General features: G+C 41.6%; 2 protein-coding genes across 5 annotated transcripts in view; one reads left to right on the forward strand and one right to left on the reverse strand.

The window, feature by feature from the left end:
- TEX10 (testis expressed 10) overlaps positions 1–1,174 on the forward strand; it is a 65,955-nt gene extending 64,781 nt beyond the window's left edge. For both annotated transcript variants that reach the window (XM_041761128.1, XM_041761127.1), the window contains exon 15: positions 956–1,174. In XM_041761128.1, coding sequence (XP_041617062.1) covers positions 956–1,069 — 114 coding nt within the window. In that variant the 3' untranslated portion in view covers positions 1,070–1,174. The remainder of the gene's footprint in view (positions 1–955) is intronic.
- Positions 1,175–1,832: 658 nt separating this feature from the next.
- Positions 1,833–23,618, reverse strand: part of INVS (inversin) — a 153,513-nt gene continuing 131,727 nt past the window's right edge. For 2 of the 3 annotated variants that reach the window (XM_041761124.1, XM_041761126.1), the window contains 4 exons: positions 18,260–18,977; positions 6,609–6,838; positions 5,805–5,879; positions 1,833–3,304 (listed from right to left, as the gene is read on the reverse strand). In XM_041761124.1, the coding sequence (XP_041617058.1) occupies positions 3,153–3,304; positions 5,805–5,879; positions 6,609–6,838; positions 18,260–18,977 (1,175 nt within the window). In that variant the 3' untranslated portion in view covers positions 1,833–3,152. The remainder of the gene's footprint in view (positions 3,305–5,804; positions 5,880–6,608; positions 6,839–18,259; positions 18,978–23,618) is intronic. The other variant, XM_041761125.1, reaches the window with a different exon arrangement.

A 23,618-nucleotide genomic window follows, 5' to 3' on the forward strand; every position in this document is an offset into this window, starting at 1 on the left:
AGGCAGCTTAGAAAAGGTACAGGCATCATAGTACATACTACCAGGATTCTTAAACTCTGTTGATTAACTGTGGTAGTTTGGCATGTTTTTAAACCTGTCAGTTATTTTACTTAGCTGTAAGAATAGCAACTTCTTTGGGTGTTGATAACCATAAAATAAGATCATTCAAGTAAAGTTTTTAGTATAACTGACATAAGTTTTCAACAAATGTTAGCTGTCATTAAATTCTTTAGCAGGAATAAATACAATCAATTTCTAGTCACTCATTCTCCAGTGAACTAAGAGGGAAGTTAAATTATTACAGACTTCAGCTTTGTCTAAGGGTTGGTTCTGTGTTTACAAGGGCATCTCTGTCTAGCATTCTTTCAGTGTTTATGGTTTGGAAGAGTTAGAGGTTTTTTATGTAGGTATTGAGGACTTTATTGATACGTAGTAATACTTCAGAGTAATAGAACTTATCCAGATGTATGTAACAGGTTCTTATTCTGAATTTTCTCAATAGCCTTCTAGACGTAATGGAAGAAGCAATAGAATAATTCAGAAATAGGAAAAAAGTCAGTAATTTGGATTATTCCAAGGTTGGAGATTCAGGCCACCTCTATAAATAAGAGAATGACAGAAATTGTCAGTTGGCCTTGTAGAATTTTCCTGTTCATGCAAAGATTGTGAAATTGTACCATGCCAAGGGGGGAGGAGGTTACTAGCAGTATTCGAGAGGGAACAGATGAAACCAGAAACTGGTGTATGGCTTGTATTTGAGGGTATTGTAACTAGGAATTTTCTTAATTGGGCATTACCACAGGCAGTGAACTCTTCATTTCCAGTAAGATTTTCTATGGTGATTGATAGATGGAAGATGGGGTTGCAGTGGTTCTGAGATCTTGTTTGGGTGTGAAAAATACTGTCATTAACAATTTTGATACAATTCTCAAAGTACTCTTGTTTTTCTCTGCAGACGTTGAAGAGTGGAGGTATTCAGGAACAGTGGCTCACAGACTTACATTATTGCTTCAATGTGTATATCACTGGGCATCCCCAGGGCCCCAGTGCACTGAGTACAGTGTATTGAGTACAGTAAGAGGCATTGTGGTATCTCCTGTTTGAAATTGTTTATTCACATCTAATTTTGAAGAGAGATTGATGTAATGTTTGTCATTAAAGCTGAACTTTTAAAGAAGTTGTTTATGAACCTTCCTTTGCACTAAAGTAGGAAAATAACATAGCTTGGCTTCTTGGACTAGTATATGATACTTCGTTACAAGGTGGTTAGTGTATTTTGCATTTCATAGGAACTAAATATTTATAAAATATGGAGTGGTAATATAGTACCTTCTATTATTTACCAAGAAAGTAGCAGAATCTTTGCGGTCTCAACTCCAGTTCATTCAGATAGCAACAGAAACCAGTTGTTTATTTGGGAACAGCTGCCGTGATATTCAGCTTTCACTATGGAGTTCTGTTATTTACAGCAGTTTTCTGTCCCTCTATGCAGGAACAAGATCATGCTAAATGGTACTTGGTTTGATCTAGTTAATTCTTTCAAAAGTACTTTTTACTAATGACCATTATAGTTCTTTTAAAATTACAAGCTCTATATAGCAGTTCATACTAACCCTTGTACAATGTCGGGGGAGGATTTGGGGGTGCTGACACCCCCCCCATCAAAAAATGTATGACATTTGATTCCCCAAAACCTTTTATTATTAATAGCATACTGTTGATCAGAAGCCTTACTGATAATTAGTTTACACGTGTTTTGTTATACGAATTAGATACCTTATTTTTTTAAATAAAGCAAGCTAGAGAAAACAACACATTTGCAGTACTATGGCTGTATTTATCGATACCATATGTATTTATTGAAAAAAAACACATGTTCAATGGATCCACACAAACCTGGTTGTTCAACGGTCAAGTGTATCACTATTTTCATAATTAAGAAATTACCTTCATTTTTAAACAGCTAATTGTTAACATTTTATTGCTTCTTAGGACAGGGGTGGCAGTAGTTTTAAGAAAATGGAAGTGTTCCTAGAAATGTTTGGAGTTTAATATGCCACTGTGCCTTCTGTCTACATTCCTGTAGTTACTTTGCTCTTAAATATGTGAAAAAGCCTGTGATCACTGGATTGTATTTATGCCAGGTGTTCTTAGAGTTAGAATGTATGTAGTTTTAGCGCAGTTTCCCTTGCCCAGTAGGAATGGCATTTTGACAAGAGTGCTTACCTGTACAGGTCAGGCAGAAAATACTTGACAAGTGAAATGGTAAAGGCCTGAATTGGTACCTTATACATGAATGGTCTGGTCTGTAGACCTCCCCAGTTGATTCCTTGGCACTGAGATACTGCTGCTGGCGCTCAGCAAGTGAGACTGCTGTTCACAGGACAACGGCAGCAACCTGTGGCCTCAGAAGCTAACAGGAGAACTGTAAAATGTAAGGAATCAACAGAGTTCCTATTATTGTCTTACTTTTTTTTTTTTTTTTTTTTTAAGATTTTGTTTGAGAGCACAAGCCAGGGGGCAGAGGGAGAGGGAGAAGCAGACTTTCTGCTGGGCAGGGAGCTGTTCCAGAGCTTGATCCCAGGACCCTGGGATCATGACCTGCGCTGAAGGCAGATACTTAACTGAGCCATCCAGGCGCCCCATATTGTCTTAACAATTGTTAAAAGCAAATGCTAGATCATGATTCTGGCCCAAAATTTGGAGAAAAGTAGTGAAATGAAGAAGATGGCTGCTATACAACCAGCTCCTCCCTATCTCATGTAGGTTTTTCATCAGAGCAAAAAAAAACCCCAAAACAACAAAAAACCCCACCAGGCCTCCATCAGCTGGCTGGCAGAAATGTCATGTTTGTGTTCATGTTTTTAGTTTTACTTATAATTAACAGTAAAGTCTGAGTTGTACTTTCCAGCCATACTGACTGAAGTGAAGGCAGACGTCCCGGAAGCTTTGCGCAGGCACCGTGTACTGTGGTCCTTGTAGCACAGGCTAAGATAGTTTACAAAACAGTGCTGTGGAAGAGCAGAAAGACACCCTGACATGGTTATTCACTTAACACTTTTTCAGGCCATTAAGGCATTAGGCATGAGTACTGAGGTTTTTTTTTTTTTTCAACAGGTAAAAGATCATCAGCAGAGAATAAGAACTCTGCACTAGCTGTTCCAGCTACCCCGGACACAGTCTTCCTCCAGAGATGGTCGAAGCTTTGTTTTGGTTTTTGGTGGAGTAGCTGATTGCAGATTATAAGAAAAATTCTTTGATCTTCCACTGTTCTCAAGGAGGTGTATACACTGCAAGTTGCTCACTGTTAAAATACCAGAGAGAGATTGAGGTTATTGATTTTAATACTGAAGAGTTCATTGCTGGTGAGGAGAAGGGGTTTAGTCATGGACTGTCCATGGGGCTGGTAAGGTGATGGCCAGTTTGCTGTGGAAACAGGATGACTTATCAGCCTTGCATTTCCCATTATCCTCTAAGATACATGATATCTCTTAAAGGAAGAACCTTGACTGAGAGGGGCCGGTCAGGTGCCTGAGCTGTGACTGGGACCTGGGTCTTTAGTCTGGAGTAACTGGTACTGCTTTCTCTGTGTTTTTAACCTACACTACCACAAACATGTACACATACATACCTTTCTGTGGGCCACGTTGTTTAGGCTATATAGTCCATTCTAGAAAATAGGTTTGGTTTGAAAACTTATCTTTAAGGATGATAGACTGATAGGCCTTTTTAAGATGCCATAGTTGGAAATCAACCCTCTCATTTGACAAATGAGGATGCTGAGGCCCTAAAAGGTTAAGAGAACTTGCTGAGGCCATGTTGCTATCTGTTGCTCCTAACTCTGTGGAGAATAAAGGGGAAAGGTAAGTAGGTTCTAAAAGTTACAAATGTGTCTTAATATTTCTCTCCTGGTTTTATTACTGTTACTTAAAGTTCTACAGTGAATGACTGATCTGGAACCCAGTTTTTGGCTGCCTTTATCAAATCTTGAGTTACTTGCATACCCTTCTTTGGGTGAGCAGGAATTCTGCATTCACACAAGGGGGTTGTCATTACTAGTAATCACCTGAGCCATGGTTATTTCATTCACTGGAGTGGATTTTTAAAAGGTAGTTCTCCCCCCCCCCCCCCCCCCCCCCCGCAACCACACACTGCTATATCCACCTGACCTGCTTTCTCTTTAAAAGAGGTTAAATCACTACTAAAGTCTTTTCCACACTGGAGGTTGGGAGCAACAATCTTCACTCATATTTGAGCACTCTATGTACTAAGTAATTTTCTAAAACTGAACAGGACAGTGAGCACATGAGGGGATCTCTAACCCCATGGAATTCTCAAAGCAAAAAAAAAAAAAAATTTATTCATGGAGAAGACCAAAATTAATGTTCTCTTTTTGGTTCACTTTGGCTGTGATTGTAAACTGCAGAAGTCTATGTGCAAGTCGTGCCCATTTCTGTGGAAATTATTTATAGACATGATTTCTGTATAAAACCTACTGGGTCCAGCTAAACTAGTTAGGAGCCCTGACAGCCTGATTCACTGGTTAATGCTTAATGTGGATGGGTGGACCTAACAAAACCTGGTGTTCCCCCATGTTTAGGGTTAGGAAAAGATTCTCTTCTTTTTTCCCTGTTTTCAAGCCAGTCAGGATTATATGTGTAGGACAAAAAAGCTATTTGTTCATATGAAATCCCAAGAAACCGCTACGTATTTGAATTTGTCTATTCTGTCCTTCTAATTAAAAACGTCTGTGCTTTTAAAGCCCTTCATTTTTAAGATTTCTGGTAGTCCTGGATTTTTCACTTGAGACAAAATATAAACTGCTCTGATTATCTAAATGCTACTTGTCTGGTAGTTCTGACCATTGTTTTTGAAACTAACTTTTCATTCAAGTACAACAAAAGTTTTCTTTTTTACATGGAAACTCTCAAAGGAATCAAGGTCTACAGTCTTAACTCCCCTGCCCACTACTCCCTGATCAGCCTGCCTATATTACATGAGTTGCCCGACTCTGATTAAAGATTGGGCAGTAATTACTCTGTCCCCTGCCTGTCAAAAACTAAATGAATGTTAAAGTTCAGGCTGACCGTCATTGTTCACTTTCCCAGCTGCACGGTGTTCCTGCAGGATGACTGGATTGGCAAGGGTGGGGGGACTGTGTTGCCATAGCCACCCACGAGCAGCACTGAATCTGACATTAACTGCTGACAGCACTGAACTTATCACCCAAATTTAATGCTGGTGTGAATGAAGGGGGCCTGAGTAAAATACTCTTGTCTTATGGCTGAAAAGTAAGTTCCTTGGGCTTCTGTAGGAGTGAAATTGTGCACAGTGAAGCATGAGCAGGACGTGTTATTAAATACTAAATGTGTTCCTCATGGGGCCAGAATTTGTGGTTAAGGAACTTCTCAACTTTGAGAAGGAGACGAAGAATCTTAATGTGAAACCAATATGGAACAAGAATTCCCCAAGGTATTACTTTGAAGAATGACTTTTCATTTCCCTCTTCCTTTGTGTGAACAAATATGTAAAAGTGATCAATACTAGGTACCATTTATTGTCTCTACTGGAGGTAATGTTAACAAAAACTTGTGGTTGTGAAAATAACTTCCCTTCTATGGAGACATGTTGACTGCAGTAATAATTCTATGGGAGAGGAATGAAAAATATGCACACCTTAAATGACCACTGGAAACCCCTGGCAATTTCTGTTCTAATGTCTCCCACCTTTAGGGATGAAACAAGGCAAATACTTCCCCACATCATATCCCCAATCTGCTGTACCAGTGCACTGGCTACCTTACCTGAATTGAGATGCAGCACAGAATGGGTTCTGGAAGATCTTGTGGAATGAGGTACTTTCCCTTCTTGGGAACAACCTGAAATCAACAATGATCATTTCTCTCTGACCATGACCAAGTTCTAAATTCTTTAATGAGGTAAAGGCTTGAGATTGTTGGTATCTGCCAAGATAAATTAGGTGTGGTGTGGAAATACCATGTAGGCCCAGGGTGAAGTCCTGACATTTTGCTGCAGATCTATTTCTAAAGGTACTTTGGCTCACTGCTTTTCTGTTGAGCTAGCCAGGCTTGTTCTCGGCTGAGTTTATTTGATGGGCTTTTTTCAAGCTGAAAATGTTTCAATTTAAAGCAGTTCATCTGCTGAGTGAGTTATTTACTATAGTGTATGGGTCTGGGGCATTCCCACGGAAGGGCAACCCTGTACTATCTCAGCATAAGAAAGGTCAAAATGAGGCAGGCAGGGTCTTCCTCCTCGAGCCCTCTTACATTAACCATTTGGAAGAAGACCCAAGCAGTGGTCTGGAGAGGCTTAAAGGGTGAGGCTTTCAGTAATGAAAGCCAGAAGACCTCTTGACTGGAAGGCTCTCTTGAGATGCTAGAACACAACATGAAACCAATTCTGACCCAGAATTGCTGGAGGGGAGGCATTAAATGTGGGTGCTGAGAATTCTCTTGGTGCCTGGAAGTAGAATAGTAAAGTTCCTACCTGAATGGAGGTTTGCCCATTGTAATTAAATCCCATTTCAGATACTGATGCAACATCCTGGGGATGCTTCTCAACTACAGAGTGCTCAGAAGGACAATTACCATAGATTTGCTTGAGTACCGAGTGCCTGGTAGACTTTGCCCCTGAGCTGCCCTTGGATAGACTCTTGGTGGTCCTGGTTACTGCAGTGGTCTTTGGGGGGGTTAGTTCCAGATCCTTCCTCCAAACTTGGAGCAGCAATGCCAGGCACTCTCGGTTCCATCTGTCCACATCCCTGGCTCCAAGCTCCTTCATATGCAGAAGGTGAGACAGGTGCTTCCTCAGCTGGTAGCTGGTGGAGTCAGAAGAGGGAGAAGCTTTAAGATCACAGTACTGAGAAAACCCAAGCTTCCTTAAGGTTCCTAGAAGCTAATAGGAATAGCATTTGCTGAACTGGGAGATTCATTTAAGTTCCCATTCCTAACTTTATAGTGGCCTTATGTTTAATGTTGAATTCTTTTTTTAAAGTCATCAAACATTTCCTCAACTAGGAATTAGTTGAGTCTGGCTTTAGGGTGGGTTGGGCCAACGTGTAAACAAGTAAGTGGAGTATGAGAAATTCTATGCAAGAATGAAGAGCTAGATGGCATGGGACAATGTGGGTCTGATAATTGGTGATTGGTAAGGCGTTACAAGGCTGGTATTTGTATGTTTTAAAGGAATTAGGGTAGTTGAGGCAGCAGAACCAGCATAAGCAGAGGTGTGAGCATATGTGCCAGGAAAATTAGTAATGAGATGTGTATAAAGCATTGTGTATTGGTGAAGGAAGAATGGAAGGCTATGCTACACTGGAAGGAGCCAACTACATCTATTCAGAGCCTGCTACATATCAGGCATTTTCCTTATGATTAGGCCAAAAATAAATCCATGAGGCATGAGGCAGACATAAGAAGTCTGATAGATGCTCAGTAGGTGGGATGTTACTAAGATGGCAACATAGTTACTTTCTTGTAAGGGGAAACAAAGGAACAACCTAACAACTATTTACAGATAATACTGCTAAGAAAGTCCTAGAACATGAGAGTGAGGCTGCAGCCTCTTGCATCACAGAAACTGCATTCCAAGAATATGAGGGATGGCTATATGCTGACTGCACTACCCCCTCCACCAAGCTGGTGTTGCACCCCACCAAAATGTCCGCCCTGAGCCTATGCATGGTTCCTCAGATGGAAAATGAGAACCCTGAGTGCAATCCTGCTCCCCCAGCATTGTGGGTCACATCTTGGGAGTCCCCATCCTGGTCTCACCCCATGGGGATTGTCAGCTAATCTGTAGGGCTTGACCACTGGGAATCCAACTGCTGGAGAAGGGAAGAGCTTAAAATAGCCAGCACATGGATCTTGGCAGACCAAGTTCCTACCTGTGGTACCCAAATGGTAATCCCAATGTTTAATTTTGCTTATCTGCAGAGCCAAAACAAGTGCAGTCTGACCAGGGAACTCAGGAGGGTGCCTGATTGGAGTCCTCAAAGAGCCTTGTCAGCCTTGCAGTCTGGTTTGCTTCAGCTCAGGTCGGGGAGCATAGCCTGGTCCACACATGTAAGTGTAGCTCCTGGCCTGCTCAAAGCCTGGCCAGAACACCTAGAAAGCTTCATAGCCCTGCAACACTCAAGTAGGGAGGTGCAGCAGGCAGAACTGATTATCTGCAGAGCAAAGATAGTGGCCCGGCTGTATAGCCAGGGAACTTGGAATACAGGTCAGCTTGAGTCAACTACAGAGAACTTTTTAGGCCTTTGAACCAGTTCTCCAGCTCTGCATGGGCAAGGAATGTGATTCTTAGCCCTAGCCATTGCTGAATACAACCTTCAGTCCATCTGACCAGGAAACCTAGCTAGAGCACCCAGAAACCCATGGACTCTAAATTAAACCTGAACAGTATTATACTGAGACACAGTATATTGTCAAAAGTCAAGTTTTGAAATAAGAGAAAAGAAAGAAGTTAAATATATAAGAACCCCCATAAAACTATAAATGCATTTCTCAACAAAACTTTGTAGACCAGGAGAGAATATGATGACAAATTCAAAGTATCAAAGGAAAAAACTCAAGAATTCTATAGCTGGCAAAGTCCTTCAGAAATGAAGGAGAGATAAAGAACAAACTAAAACTGAAGGAATCCATAATCACTAGACCTTCCTAATAAATGCTAGATGGAATTCTTTGAGTAGCAGTAAAAGGATACTAGTTAGCATCAAAAATACCTAAGTAGCATAAAACTCACTGGTCATGGTAAACATATACTCAAAATTAGAATCTGTATTATAATGGTTGTGCATCCTGTACTTCAACTTTAGTTTAAAAACGGGTGGGCAGCCCCGGTGGCTCGGCAGTTTGGCGCTGTCTTCAGCCCAGGGCATGATCCTGGAGACCCGGGATCGAGTCCCGCATCGGGCTTCCTGCATGGAGCCTGCTTCTCCCTCTGCCTGTGTTTCTGCCTCTCTCTGTGTGTCTCTCATGAATAAATAAATAAAATCTTTAAAATAAATAAAAAATAAATAAAAACAGGGGTACCTGGGTGGTGTCCAACTCTTGTTTTTGACTCAGGTCATAATCTCAGGGTCATGAGATCAAGTCCTGCATTGGTTTACTTGCTCAGTGTGGAGTCTGCTTAAGACTCTATCTCCCTCTCCCTCTGCTGCCCATCTCCCCACTCTCCTGTCACATTCTCTGAAAAGTAAACTCTTAAAAAAAAGTTTAAAAACTTAACCATAACTATAGTAGTCTGTTATTGGATACTGGGTACAATATAAAAAATATGTGAACTTCAAAATCAGTAAGCAAATGTGTATGAGTGGAAAAGTAAAGTTTAAGAGTGCTATTGAAGTTATCAGTTTAGAGTGTTATAACTAGAAGGTATTTTGTAATCACAAGCTGAAAACCTGTACTAATTACACAAAAGAACATGATAAGTCAAATATAGGTACCAAAAGACATCAGAACACACAAAAAGACAGTAGGATAAGAAACAAGGAAAAACAGTTCTACAAAATAGCGAGAAAACAATTAACAAAATTGCAATAGTAAGTCCTTACTTATCCATAATTACTTTAAATGTAAAGGAATTAGGGCAGCCCAGGTGGCTCAGCAGTTTAGCGCCACCTTCAGACCAGGGCCTGATCCTGGAGACCCAGGATCGAGTCCCTGCATGGAGCCTGCTTCTCTCTCTCCCTGTGTCTCTGCCTCTCTCTGTGTGTGTCTCTCATGAATAAATAAAATCTTTAAAGAAAATGTAAAGGAATTAAATTCTCCAATAGACAGAATGGCTGAACAGAGTGGAGAAAAAAAAAATCCAATGATATGCTGCCTACAGGATACCCAGTTTAGTCCTAAAGGCATGCACAGAGCAAATGGATGAAAAAAGATATTTCAAGCAAATGGTAACAAAAAAGCAAGGGTAGCTATATCAGAACAGCCTTTAAAAATAGTAAAAAGTCAAAGAAGGCCAATATAATAAGGTCAATCCACCAATAAGATATGTTTGTAAATATTTATGTGTCCAACATCGAGGCACCTAAATATATAAGAGCAAAAACTGACAGAGCTAACAGAAGTAAACAGCAATACAGTAAGAGCTGAGAACTTCAATGCCCCACACTCAACAATGGACAGATTATCCAGATAGAGCATCAATGAAGAAAAAGGATTTGAAATAACACTATAGATCAATTGGACCTGACAGACATATACAGAACATACATCCAACAACAGCAGAATACATTCTTAAGCACACATGGGGCATTTCCTAGGAGAGACCATATGTTAGGTCTCAAAAGTCTTGGCAAATTCAAGACTTGGAACCAAACCAAGTAAACTTCTTTGACTACAGTGGTATGAAACTAGAACTCAATAATTGGAGGAAAACTGGAAAACTCACAAGTACACGGAAATTAACATTTTCCCGAGCAACCAATGGACTAAAGGAGAAATCAAAGGGAAAAAAGCATCTTGAGGCAAACAAAAAATGGAAATACACACCAAAACTTACAGAATGCAGCAACAACAGTTTTAAGAGAGGAGTTCATAGCAATAAATGCCTACATTAAGAAGAAAGATCTCAATAGGTAACCTACTCCTACACTTTAAGTAGGAAAAGCAAAACTAAAGCCTAAAGTTCTGAAGATTAGAGAAGAAATAAATGAAACAGCAGAAAAACAGAGAATATTGAGTTCTTTGAAAAAAAATGACATTTAGCTAGACTAAGCAAGGAAAATGATGTAAATCAACAAAATTATGATGAAAAAGACATTACAACAGATATAGAAAGGCAATGGACCATAAGACTACTATGAACAACTGTACAACAAACTGGACAACCTAGAAGAAATGGAAGTTACTAGAAACAACCTATCAACACTGGATCAAGAAAAAATAGATAATGTAAATAGATGAATTACTAGTAAGGAGATTGAATCAATAATCAAAAAACTCCTAATTGGGCAGCCCGGGTGGCTCAGCAGTTTAGCACAGCCTTTGGCCCAAGACGTGATCCTGGAGACCCAGGATCGAGTCCCACATCAGGCTCCCTGCATGGAGCCTGCTTCTCCCTCAGCCTCTCTCTCTCTCTCTCTCTCTCTCTTTATTTATGAATAAATAAATAAAATCTTAAAAAATTTTTAAAAAAGCTCCTAATGAAGAAAAGCTCAGGACCAGATGGCTGATAAATCTCATCAAACATTTAAAGAAGGATTAATGCCAGAGCACCGTTGGCCTAGTCAGTAGATTATGTGGCTCTTGATCTATGGGTTGTAGGCTCAAACCCTATATTGGGTGTTGAAATTGCTTAAAAATAAAATCTTAAAAAAAAACGTTAATGCCAATCCTCCTAAAACCCTTCCCAAAGAAAAATCAGAATAAAGAACACTCCCAAACTCATTTTATGAGGCCAGCATTACCCTGATACCGAAGACAGAAAAGGATACTACAAGTCAGTACTCTTGATGAATATAGATGCAAAAATTCTCAATAAAATAGTAGGAACTGGATTCACCAGCATGTTAAAAGGATTATTAATGGTGATCAAGTGGGATTTACTCCTGAAATGATAGCTCAACATACATAAAAATCAAAGTGCTACTTCACATTAATAGAATGAAAGAAAAACATGATTATTTCAATAGAAGCAGAAAAAGAATTTTATAAAATTCAACATTTCTTCATGATAAAACTTAAGAGATTAGGTATGGAAGGAATGTAGCTCAACATAATAAAGGTCACATATGACAAGTCCACAGTTAATATCAAACTCAATGGTGAAAAGCTGGAAACTTTTCCTGAGATTAGGAACAAGACAGGGGTGCCCACTCAACTCCTATTTAGCATAGTACTGAAAGTCCTATGTAGAGCAATCAGACAAGAAAAAGAAATAAAAGAGATCATATAAGGAAAGGAAGTTTATCTGTATTTACAGATAATTTTATTTATAGAAAAACTTAAGGACTCTACCAGAAACTGTTATATCAACAAATTCAATGAAGTAGAATAAAAATTAACATACAAAAATAAATCACATTTCTATACACTAATAACAGATTATCTGAAAAAGTAATAAAATGATCCCATTTATATAGCAAAAACAAATAGGAATAAATTCAACTAAAGAAAAATCTCTACACTGAAAACTGCAAAACACTGACAAAATGAATTGAAGACACAAATAAATGGAAAGGTACTGTGTGTTCTTGGATTGGAAGAATATTGTTAAAGCATCCATAGCACCCAAAGCCATCTATAGGTTCAGTGCAATCCCTATCAAGATTCCAATGGCATTTTTTACAGAAGTAGAAAAAAAATTGTAAAATTTATGTGGAACTATAAAAGACTCCAAGTAGCCAAAGCAATACTGAGAACAAACAAAGGAAGAAGCATTATACTTCCTGATTTCAAACTATATTGTAAAGTTACAGTAATCAAAACACTATGGTATCCACATAAAAACAGATGCCTGGACCAGTGGAAGAGGATTAAGAGCCCAGATATAAACCCATGCTTATCCAGTCAACTATACTTGACAAGGGAGCCAAGCATTCTCAATGAAGAAAAGATAATATGTTTAATAGATGGTTCTGGAAAAACTGGATTTTCACATGTAAAAGAATGAAACTAGTCTTTTATCTTACACCACTCACAAAAACTAACTAGAAATGCATTAAAAAGACTTAAATATAAGACCAGAAATTCCTAAAAGAAAACCCAGGAAAAAAGGTCCCTGACAGAGGTCTTGCTAATGATTTTTTGAAAAGGACGTTAAAAGCAAAAACAACAAAATAAGCAAGCAGAACTATGAAGTAAAGATTTTAAACAGTGAAATTAATGATCAACAAAATGAAAATACAACCGGTGGAATGGAAAAAATACTTACAAATCATATCTGATAAGAGATTACTACCTAAAATATATAAAGAACTCCTACAACTGGGACACCTGGGTGGCTCAGCGGTTGAGTGCCTGCCTTCAGCCCAGGGCGTGATCCTAGAGTTCTGGGATCAAGTCCCACATCAGGCTCCCTGCATGCCTGTGTCTCTGCCTGCCTGCCTCTCTCTCTCTCTCTCTCTCTCTCTCTGTATGTGTGTGTGTGCGCACGCGTCTCTCATGAATAAAATCTTTACGAAAAAAAAGAAGGAATCCTTTAAAAAAAGAAAAAGAACTCCAACTAAATAGCAAAAAATCTTAAATCTTGAAAAAAATGGGCAAAGGACCTGAATAGACATTTTTCCAAAGAAAATCCATGAACGGCTAACAGGTGCAAGAGAGGGTGCTCAACATCATTAGTCCTAGGGGAAATTCAAATCAAATCCGCAGTGAGAGATCACATCATGCCTGTTAACGTGTCTACTCTCCAAAGACAAGAGATAACAAATGTTGGCAAGATGTGCAGAAAATGGAACCCTTGTGTTCTGCTGGTGGAATAGTAAATTGGTTTGGCCACTATGGAAAACAGATGGATTTTTCTCAATAAATTAAAAATAGAACTGCATATGATCCATCAATTCCACTTCTGGGGATATATATAGAAGGAAATGAATCTGTGTTGAGATATCTGCATCCTCATGTTCACTTTACCACTATTTTCAGTAGCCAAGACACGTAAACATCTTAAGTGCCCACCCATGGATGAATGGATAAAGAAATTATGGTATATATACAACAGTTATAAAGAAGGAAATCCTGCCATTGTGACAACATGGATGGACCCTGAGGGCATTATGCTAAGTGAAATAAGTCAGAGAAAGAAATACTGTATGATTTCACTTATATGTGGGATATAATAAAAAAGAAAAAAAAGAAAAAGAAAAAAAAAAGATCAGATTTGTGGTTACCAGAGGCAGAAGGTGAGGGGAGGAGGAATTGAGGGAAGGTGATCAAAAGATACAAACTTCCAGTTATGAGATAAATAAGTACTGGGATATAATGTACAACATGTTGACTATAGTGAACCTTGCTTTATGGTATATATGAAAGCTGAGAGAATCCTAAGAATTCTCACCGCAAGGAAAAAATCCAATTTTTCCCATTTCTTTTTAATATCCACGTGAGATGATGATGAACTTTAGATAACTAAACCTATTGTGGTAATCATTGCATATAAATCATATATGCAAATCAAGTCATTATGCTGTACATCTTAAACTTCTACAAGGCTGTATGTCAATTAAATCTCAAATCGGTGGGGGAAAAGCTGAGTCACTTGTAGAAGGTCTCACAGCTAGAGCCAGGAGAGACCAACATTCAAACTCAGGGCTGTCTGACCCAACAGCCAAATCCTGCTAAGGACTTTGATCTGTACTTGGTGGGGATCTGCAGAGGTTTTTAAGAAGGGTGGCAAAAGTGGGGCACCTGGGTGACTAAGTTGGTTAAGTGTCCAGCTCTTGATTTTGGCTTAAGTCATGATCTCAGGGTTGTGAGATTGAGCCCCACGTCAGACTGTGTGCTGCGTGTGGAGTCTGTTTAGGACTCTCTTTCCCCTTTGCCCCTCTACCCCGTGCACAAGCTCCCTCTCTAAAATAAATAAATCTCAAAAAAAAAAAAAAAAAAGGTGCAGAAGTTAGAGCTGTATTTTACTAAGTTCATTCTATTGGAGGGTGGGGCCTAGAATGGGAGAGAGGCGAGGGGCATGGGGATGATGGCGATCTTTACACCTAGCGTTTATTTGGTGGTATCTATCCCACATGCACTTCCAAACTTATTATTGAACACAACTGTTTGAGCCTCTCAAGGAAAGCTGCAGTGTTCATTAGCTTATTGGTAGCTCATTAATTAATTAATTACTGGTGAGCCTAAAGGTGCTGCAGAGACAGGCCCTGTGCCTAATTTTACAGTACACCAAATTAGAGGGAGGTCTTCCTTCCTCAAGTCTGCTAAAAAAATCTCCTTGTGATGTTAGGTGCCCTCGTGGCTGATTTCACTCAGACTTCACGAGTCTTCTTTTCCCTGGAGCATGCCAACCATGGCATCTCTCTACTAGAATATTGATCACATTTCCAAAAAGCCAACTATGGAGAAAAGCTGGAGATTTGGACAACACTGCTCCATAGTTCAGCTTCTTTGGGTTTGTGATGTCAAGCATCTTCCACGTCCTCTTCTCTGCAGGCAGACAACTCACTGGGAAGCCCGAGTGTTGGCTTTCAGCGGGTGTAACTTCCACCCGGTCAGCTGTGGTATGCAGACTTCTTAGTCTGTGTCCAGATGACGGGATGGCCCCGGGGGTCAGGTAATGGCCTCTGTTCTGCTATCCTGAGGGAAAACAGCACTCCTGGTTCGTTGGGAGCCCTAAGATGCCCAGTCGCCCTGTTCGGCTCTTAGGGTCCAGCCCAGCCTTGCTTATTCACCTTACAACATGGAGAAGCGGACAGGAAGGCAGCTTACAGATGTTCATGTAAAAAGGAAGTGTTTAGTATGACTGCTCTTAGCCACAGCAACTTTCCAGCCTCGCTTAGATCATCCAGCATCTGCTTTCAATCTTGAAAATAAAGTCTTGGGCAGCCTGGGGGGCTCAGCAGTTTAGCACCGCTTTCAGCCCAGGGCCTGATCCTGGAGACCCGGGATCGAGTCCCACGTCGGGCTCCCTGCACGGAGCCTGCTTCTCCCTCTGCCTGTGTCTCTGCCTCTGTGTGTCTCTCATGAATAAATAAATAGAATCGAATCTTAAAAAAAAGAAAAGTCTTGACTGATAAGAAGGCTCACACTTTAAAGTCAGCCCTGCTCACTGTCTCTGGGCCCACGGTTCCCTCTGCTCACCCTATCCCTGTGCATTTCCCAGCCGCCTTGTCTCTGGTCTGTGTCCTCACCATGTCTCCTGTAAGGACAGTTGCCTCTGTGGACCAGTTATGTGCCAAGCACTGTTCTCTACCCCACCCCTCACCGCTCCTTAAGTTTGGTGTCAGACACCACACACTGTCCCAGGAACCACTCTGGGCTCCTGTACTTAAAACTGAAAATGCATAAGGCTGTATAACAGAATCAATAGGAATGTTTTTACTGTCACCAGACACGTGACTTCCCACAGTCCCTTTGGGAGTCAGTGTCCCAGGGCTCAGACTTGTACAACGGAGCAGCCAGAGGGCTGTGTAATTGCCTCCCCAGATGGGCACACAGACTATGAGCCCAGTGTTCTGGGGTGGGGGGGAGGGATGACTGAAGGCTCATTTGCTGCTATGGACACTTATGGACAGGACCTGTCAGCTTCTGACTCTTCAAAGGAGTCAAAGAGTAGTTTGACGGGAAGGCATTTAGGCTGGGGAGCAGCTGTGGGGCCTGATGCGGTAAACCTTGCTGGCTTGTTTAGATCCCAGGTTTCAGCTGAAATACTTAAAAAGTTCCTCTGGGATGGCAGCCAGTGCAGAAGTCCCCGGGGAGGGGGAGCAAGGACTGTTCCCATTTGTGGCTTCAGAGGCAGACTCTCTGCTCCAAGCCAGCACGGGCACTTCTTAGCTCTGTAACCTTGGCAGGTTTATTAACCTCTCTATGCCTCAGCGTCGTCGTCTGGGAGATGGGCACAAGAACAGTACCTGCCTCGTAGGGTTACTGGGAGGATTAAACCAGTTAATACGCACAAAACTACTTAGAACAGCATCTGGCCCCAGCACCTAACCAACGCCAAGTGCTAGCATCTGCCCCAGTAATGCCAGCAACCCCTGTAACAGCAGTACCTTGACCAGGGTGGGCACCACCCATGCAGCACGAGGTCTGCCTCTGCCGCCGTCACCCTGACCACAGCAAACACCTTTACCGAGAACGTATGGCAAAGGCCCTCGAGTCAGAGCTTCCAGTGCCTGACCTCTACCACTAGGACAAAGCATTCCTCCTGGGACAATCTGCTTGCCAAAAAATGGGGACACTGATGCTCCTGGTGACAGCTTCCTGGGGTAGCTGGGAGAGCAAGGGGACCAGACAGGAGATGACTTCACAAGGCCAACAGCCTGAACAGACAGGATGCTCCGCAGCACGGCCGTGCCGGCCTGGAGCAGGTCGCCCGGCTGCCAGCCAGCCCCCAGCACCACAGTCGCCAAGGCCTTCCCCAGATCTCATGAGAAGCTCTCCTGCTCTCCCCTCTCTCTCTCTCTGCCAACGTGCGGGTCTCTCCCGCCCTTTTATCTCCTGACAGCGGCGTTGACATGTGGCACACCTGTGCTCACAGTGATTTGCTTGCTTTGTTCCCCCATCAACCTTCCTCTCTCTGGAGATGGAGGCCACCTGAGCCCCACCTGTGGGCAAGGGCTCCAACCCTCCCCTAGACACTGGTCATGTCTAAGGCCTAATCTAGATTTAGGCCCTAGCGGGGCCTGCCGATGAAGGAGGTTATGAAATACGTGAAAAACTTGCAGCAAAGGACTCCTGCAGTCCCCCCGTAGTTAGTCCCTGGAGGAGTCTGTCTCCGTATGCCGGGGCGCCCCCACCGCTACCCCTCGCACCTACCCCACATTCCCAGCATGGCAGGTGCTTTCACAGGGTTTTGTAATCTATTTCAGCCACTTAATCCATGATGACCAGGCCCTGGTTTAGGTATCTGGGCCATGCCTAACGCCTGGGTAGTAAAGACATAACAAGAAAAACTAAAATATTTTACATGTGTAGTGCTTTAGAATTTACAAAGTGCACATGATCTCATTCTAGCAACCTGCCCTATAAACAGGACAGGTGCAGCAATTACTAAATCCTATTTTACAGATGAGAAAACTGAAGGTCAGGGAGACCGTGTGATTTGCAAAGGTCAGATAACTTGTCAGACACCTGAAACTCGGGCTTACTGGTTACAAACCGAGGCTCTTTTCCTTTGCACCAGGCTATCTTGGGCTTCCTATCTTTCTTGGCAAAAACATCTTCCAAATAGCTTATCCGGGCAGCCCAGGTGGCTCAGCGGTTTGGCACCGCCTTCAGCCCAGGGAGCGACCCTGGAGACCTGGGATCCAGTCCCACGTCGGGCTCCCTGCATGAAGCCTGCTCTTTCCTCTGCCTGTGTCTCTGCCTCTCTCTCCTTCTCTGTGTCTCTCATGAATAAATAAATAAAATATTAAAAAAAATAAACAAATAGCTTATCCAATGTAACTTAGTAGGACCTACACATGAGTGAATTTTATGGGTATGCTCAGTAGAAACTGGCCTTGTCATGCCAGCATGTGGAATCCACTGGAGGACGCTGCAGAGCACAGGGCGTGTCACGTTAGGAGTATCAGAGCAACCACAGATCCAGAGATGCCGCGGCACCCTCCGCCCCCTACCTTCTCCAGGCCCGCTGGATAACAGCTGCCGCCTTGTTCTTTTTGCGAAACAGCTCTTTTCTGCTTCTTTCTTTCTGGATTATCTGCAGACGCAGCTCTACGGGGAGAAGGTCAATATTCACACTCTGCCCAGAGAGGGGACCAGGTGCTGGATCCGTCTCCTTGGATACCTGAGCATCCTCAGACAGGGTGGATGTCCCGGCCTTCCTGACTCCTGACCTCAACACTTCTGTGTTCTGTGGCAAGTCTGAGTAGATCCCTCCTGCGAGCTTGTCCTGCGTCGTTTTGTTTCTTGGTGTCCGGTGGTGGAGAGCATTCGGCCCAGCATGGACCACCTCCCCCTTGGCGCTGCCAGGCCGGCTAGAACCAGCGGGGGAGTGCCTTCCTCCTCGGAGCTCTTGAACGCGTCTTTTCTGGGAGGCGCACTTGGCCTTGGATGCTGTGTCCTGGCGCCTGCTGGGTTTCCGGTGGCCGTCCTGCTGTGGAAGGCTTGCAGCTGCCCAACCGGGGTCCTCTCCTTCGTCACCAGGCCCAGCCACTCTGATACAGGAAGGCTGCTTCAAGAAGCCTTTCCCCTTGTCACACCGCTGCTCACCACCTGTCTCACTTCTGGACTTCTCAACAGAGGAGACTCCAGGATGTCTCTTTCCATCACTGCCTTCACTGGGGCTAAAGTGGACACAGGCGGACCGGCCTTTACACTGCTCTCTGGGTGATTCTTGGGGGAAGATAAGGAAAAAGGGAAAGAATATTTATTATCCCAAACTTGGCGTAGTAGGGAAGTTCTTGCTCATTTGTTCGCATAAAATACACTTGTCCTATAACATCACCATAATAGTGGTTCTAATTAGGAAAAAAACTATTTAGCTTCCATGTCTAGCAATGGGATGTTAGGCAACCTGAAAGCCTTCTCATCACAGGAACCTAGAAATGCTGACTAAAATATTAAAAAAAAAAAAAGTTCTTTTACGAGTACCAAAGTGCCTTCAAGAAAATAAAGAAATCCTTGGAGGCCAAAAACAAAGAGAAAACTGAAAATCAGGGTGTTAAGTTAGTGAGCAGATACAGCCATCATCTGGGCAGGTAGTAGTGGTGGAGTGAGCAACACTTGGTTTTATTAAATATATGGCTGTGTTTTAATATCCAGAAGGACAGAAAATAAGGCCTTACAGGCAGAAAGTTTAGCTAGAACCAAGACCCTGCGTGAGGCCAGGACTCTTAAGGGAGTATATCCTTTGGAAAATGATAGTCCAGATAAAAAAATCTAATTTCCAGCACTAAGACAAACTTGCTTGTCTTAGCTTGGGTTGTGGGTGGGGGAAGGGGTCTCCCTTACGAATATGAAATCCAAGTCCTGTGCCTCATATGGTCTCATATTCATTTATTCTCAACCGATGGGAAAAATTAATATAAAAGCCAGTCTCAGGATGGTGGTACAGGATGCTTCATTGAAGCAAACACAATATTACTTTGACATGGCATTCCCTCAACTCAGGCCACACAGAGGGGGCCTTCTGAAAATGACTTCACAATCCAAAACGATAAAATGCATGATAACCAATCTGCCATGAATGAGTTAACAGACACAACAGAAATATTAGATCATCAGGAACTTAGCTAATAAAATAGTGTGCACATGCACACAGACACACACACACAGACTGATTAAACACAAAATTATTTACTTATTTATTTTAAAAACGATTTTATTTATTCATGAGACAGAGAGAGAGAGAGACAGAGACATAGGCAGAGGGAGAAGTCTCCATCCAGGAAGCCTGATGTGGGACTCGATCTCGGGACTCTGGGATCACACCCTAAGCCAAAGGCAGACACTCAACCGCTGAGCCACCCAGGCGTCCCTAACACAAGATAATTTAAAATTGTGGGAAAAGAACAGACAGATTTGAAAAAGAACTAAATACAACCTCTAAAACTAAACATTTTAGACTCAATGTTAAAAGCAATGAAAGAACTTCTGTAATGGCAGAATTGAGGCACACTCGCCACTATGGACAAAAGAAAAGCCAAACAAAATATTATAAACCACCTGTCTGAAGGCATCGAAGGGCTAACAGGACAGAAAAATACGGGGCCAACATGCAGGAGAATCAGGTAACCAACAGAGATGCACAAGGCGTTTGGGGTCATAGATTCCTAGAGGAATCAAGTCATCCCCTCAAGGCTTGGAGGACCAAATCTGGAGTCTAGAACCCACCATGATGCATTCTTTTGGACTGGAGCCCTGGAGGGCTATATCTTAGGAGAAAAGGTGAACTCGTAGTAAATTGACCCTTGTAGGGATTGAGTGCAGCTGTGCATCGTCTCAGTGCTGGAAACTGATGGATTAAGGTTTGGATTGCTCAAACTTGGATTGCTCCTGCTCCTAAATGCCTGCCAGAAGCCAATGTAAATCCTCTCTAGAGGCATTAATATCATTTTAAGTCTCAAGTTATTTCTATAATGTTTCATATTAAATGTCTGCGACTCAATCAAAAATATGCAGTCAGATAAGGATATAAGACAATGTTTGAGGAGGGGCAGGAGACAATAACACAGATATACTGGTTATCCAGATAATGTTTTCAGAAACAGATTTTAAAACAATCATTTTACAGTGCAAAAAAGTATCTAAACTATGCTACTCTTCATGTAAGACAAAAGGGGAAATAAAATATACTTGTATCTGCTCAATTGTATAAAAGAAATATAGAAAGCATAAACCAGAAACTAAAGAAATTGCGTACCTACTGCGATGGGGCAGGAAAGGGAGAGAAAGAAGGGGGAAATGGGAACTGGATAGTAGGGTGAGGGAGAGCAATACTTCTCTGTGTATATCTTTTTGTATAGCTCTGACTTTTAGAACCATTATAATGTTTCACATACCCCCAAAAATCTCCAATTAACTAAACAACAGGACACCATTACACACATATCAGAATGATGAAAACCCCAAAACACTGACAACACCAAAGGCTGATGAGGATGTGGAGCAACAGGCCCTCTCATACACTGCTGAATACAAAATAGTACACTTTGGAAGATACTGTAGCAGTTCCTTACAAAACTATTCTTACCATAGGATCCAGCAATTGTGCTCTTTGTTATTTACCCAAATGAATTTAAAATTTATGTCCACCCAAAACCCTGCATATGGATTTTTTGAGTAGCTTTATTCATAATTTCCAAAACTTGTAAGCAACCAAGATGTCTTTCAGTAGCTGAATAGAGGACTAACCTATGGTCCATCCAGACAATGGAATATTATTCAGCACTAAAAAGAAATGAGCTGAAAGGAAATGAACTAAAAATGAAATGAGTGCTAAACAGAAATGAGTTATCGGACTATGGAGCATATTCCTAAGTGAAATATTACTTCTCTTGCATGAATATTGCTAGCATATTAGTAAGTGAAAGAAGCCAATTTGAAAAGGCAACCTATTGTAGGATTCCAAACGTATGACATTGTGTAAATGGGCAAAACTATGGTGATAGTAAATGGATCAGTGGTTGCTAAGGGTTCAAGGGAGGGAAGGATACACAGGCAGAGCACAGGGGATTCTTAGAGTAATGTGATGGCTAATTTTATGTGTCAACTGACTGGGATAAGGGATGCCCAGATAGCTGGTAAAATATTATTTCTGCACGTCTGTGAGGATGTCTTGGAAAGAAATTAGCACTTGAATTGGTAGACTGAGTAAAGAAGACTGCCCTCAGCAATGCAGGTGGGCAACATCTAGTCTTTTGAGGGCCTCAACAGGACAAAAAGGTGGAGGAAGGGCAAATTTGCTCTTTGCTTGATCTGGGACATCTTTGCCTGCCCTCAGGCACAGGTACTGCTGGTTTTAGGCTCTCAGACTTGGAGCAGAACTTACACCATCAGCTCCCTTATTCCTCTGATTTTTCAGGCCTTTGGACTCGGCCTTATACCATCTGCTCCTCTGGTTCTCAAGCCTTCAGATTCACTGAATCATACCACCAGCTTTCCTGGTTCTCCAGCTTGCAGGCAGCAGATCGTGGGACTTCTCAACCTCCATAATCAAGTGAGCCAATTTCTGTAACAAATCTCCTCTTTTATATATATCCTATTAGTTCTGGTTTTTTTGGAGAACCCTGACTAATACAGGCAACAAAACTATTCTGTATGATACCATAATGGTGGATATGAGTCATTATACATTTGTCAAAAACTATAGAATGTGCAACACCAGTCATGAAGTCTGATGGCAACTATGGACTTTGTGTGATAAGGATGTATCAGTGCAGTTCATCAATTTTAGCAAATGTACCACTCTGTTATAGGATGTTGATGGTGGGGGAGTATGTGTGTGTTGGGGGCCAGGTGTGTACGGGAACTCTGTACTTTCTGTTCAATTTTGCTGTAAACATAAAATGGCTCTAAAAAGTAAATCGTACTAAAAGGAAAAAAATTGGGACACTTGGGTGGCTCAGTGGTTGAGCGTCTGCCTTTGGCTCAGGGCATGATCCCAGGGTCCTGGGATTGAGTCCCGCATCAGGCTTCCCTCAGGGAGCCTTGTTCTCTCTCTGCCTATGTCTCTACTGTCTCTGTGTCTCTCATCAATAAATAAGTAAAATCTTAAAAAAAAAATTAAGAGGTATAAACTTCCAGTTCTAAAATAAGTCAGAAGGATGAAAAGTACAGCATAGGGAATATAGTCAATAATATAATAGTGTTGTATGGTAACAGATGGTAGCTACACTTATGGTGAGCATTGCATAATGTATAGGACTGTCCAATCACTATGTTGTAAACCTGAAACCATGTAACATAGTATATCAACCATACTTCAATTAAAAAAAGGAAAAAAAGAAAAATAATGAAGGGACTGCTAGATGGCATTTAGATACTATTAACTAGTAATGATAAAAATAATGTTTATTAATATAGATAGATCACTAAGAAAGAATACAAAGCTAAAAATACACCCATGTATAAAAATATATAACAAACATAGAATTTTTAATTTGTGGTGAGGAGCTGGGCTGCTTGGAGCCCCTGAGTGTGAACCCAGAGAGGGATCCTGTACCTCTCCTGAAGCCATTACTCACAAAGCCCACTGCCAGTGTTGCAGCTCCAAGTGTATGGCTCGTTTCCACGTATAGTATATTATTGTATATTCCATGCAGATTATTCCATGTATATGACTGGAACAACTGCCTGTTCTCTAAAAGGAAGTCATTAGATTCTGGTACCACTATAGAAAAAATTTAAATTTGCGATAGTAAAAATTAGAAAATATGTCTCCTCATCAGATCTTGAAGTGGGAAAACCCTTTTCTTAGGTAAAACTACAAGAATAAAAATCTCAAAAAACCTTAAGCAACTAAAAGGTAAACTT

The sequence above is a fragment of the Vulpes lagopus genome, chromosome 7 (assembly GCF_018345385.1).
Source record: "Vulpes lagopus strain Blue_001 chromosome 7, ASM1834538v1, whole genome shotgun sequence".
NCBI lineage: Eukaryota > Metazoa > Chordata > Mammalia > Carnivora > Canidae > Vulpes > Vulpes lagopus.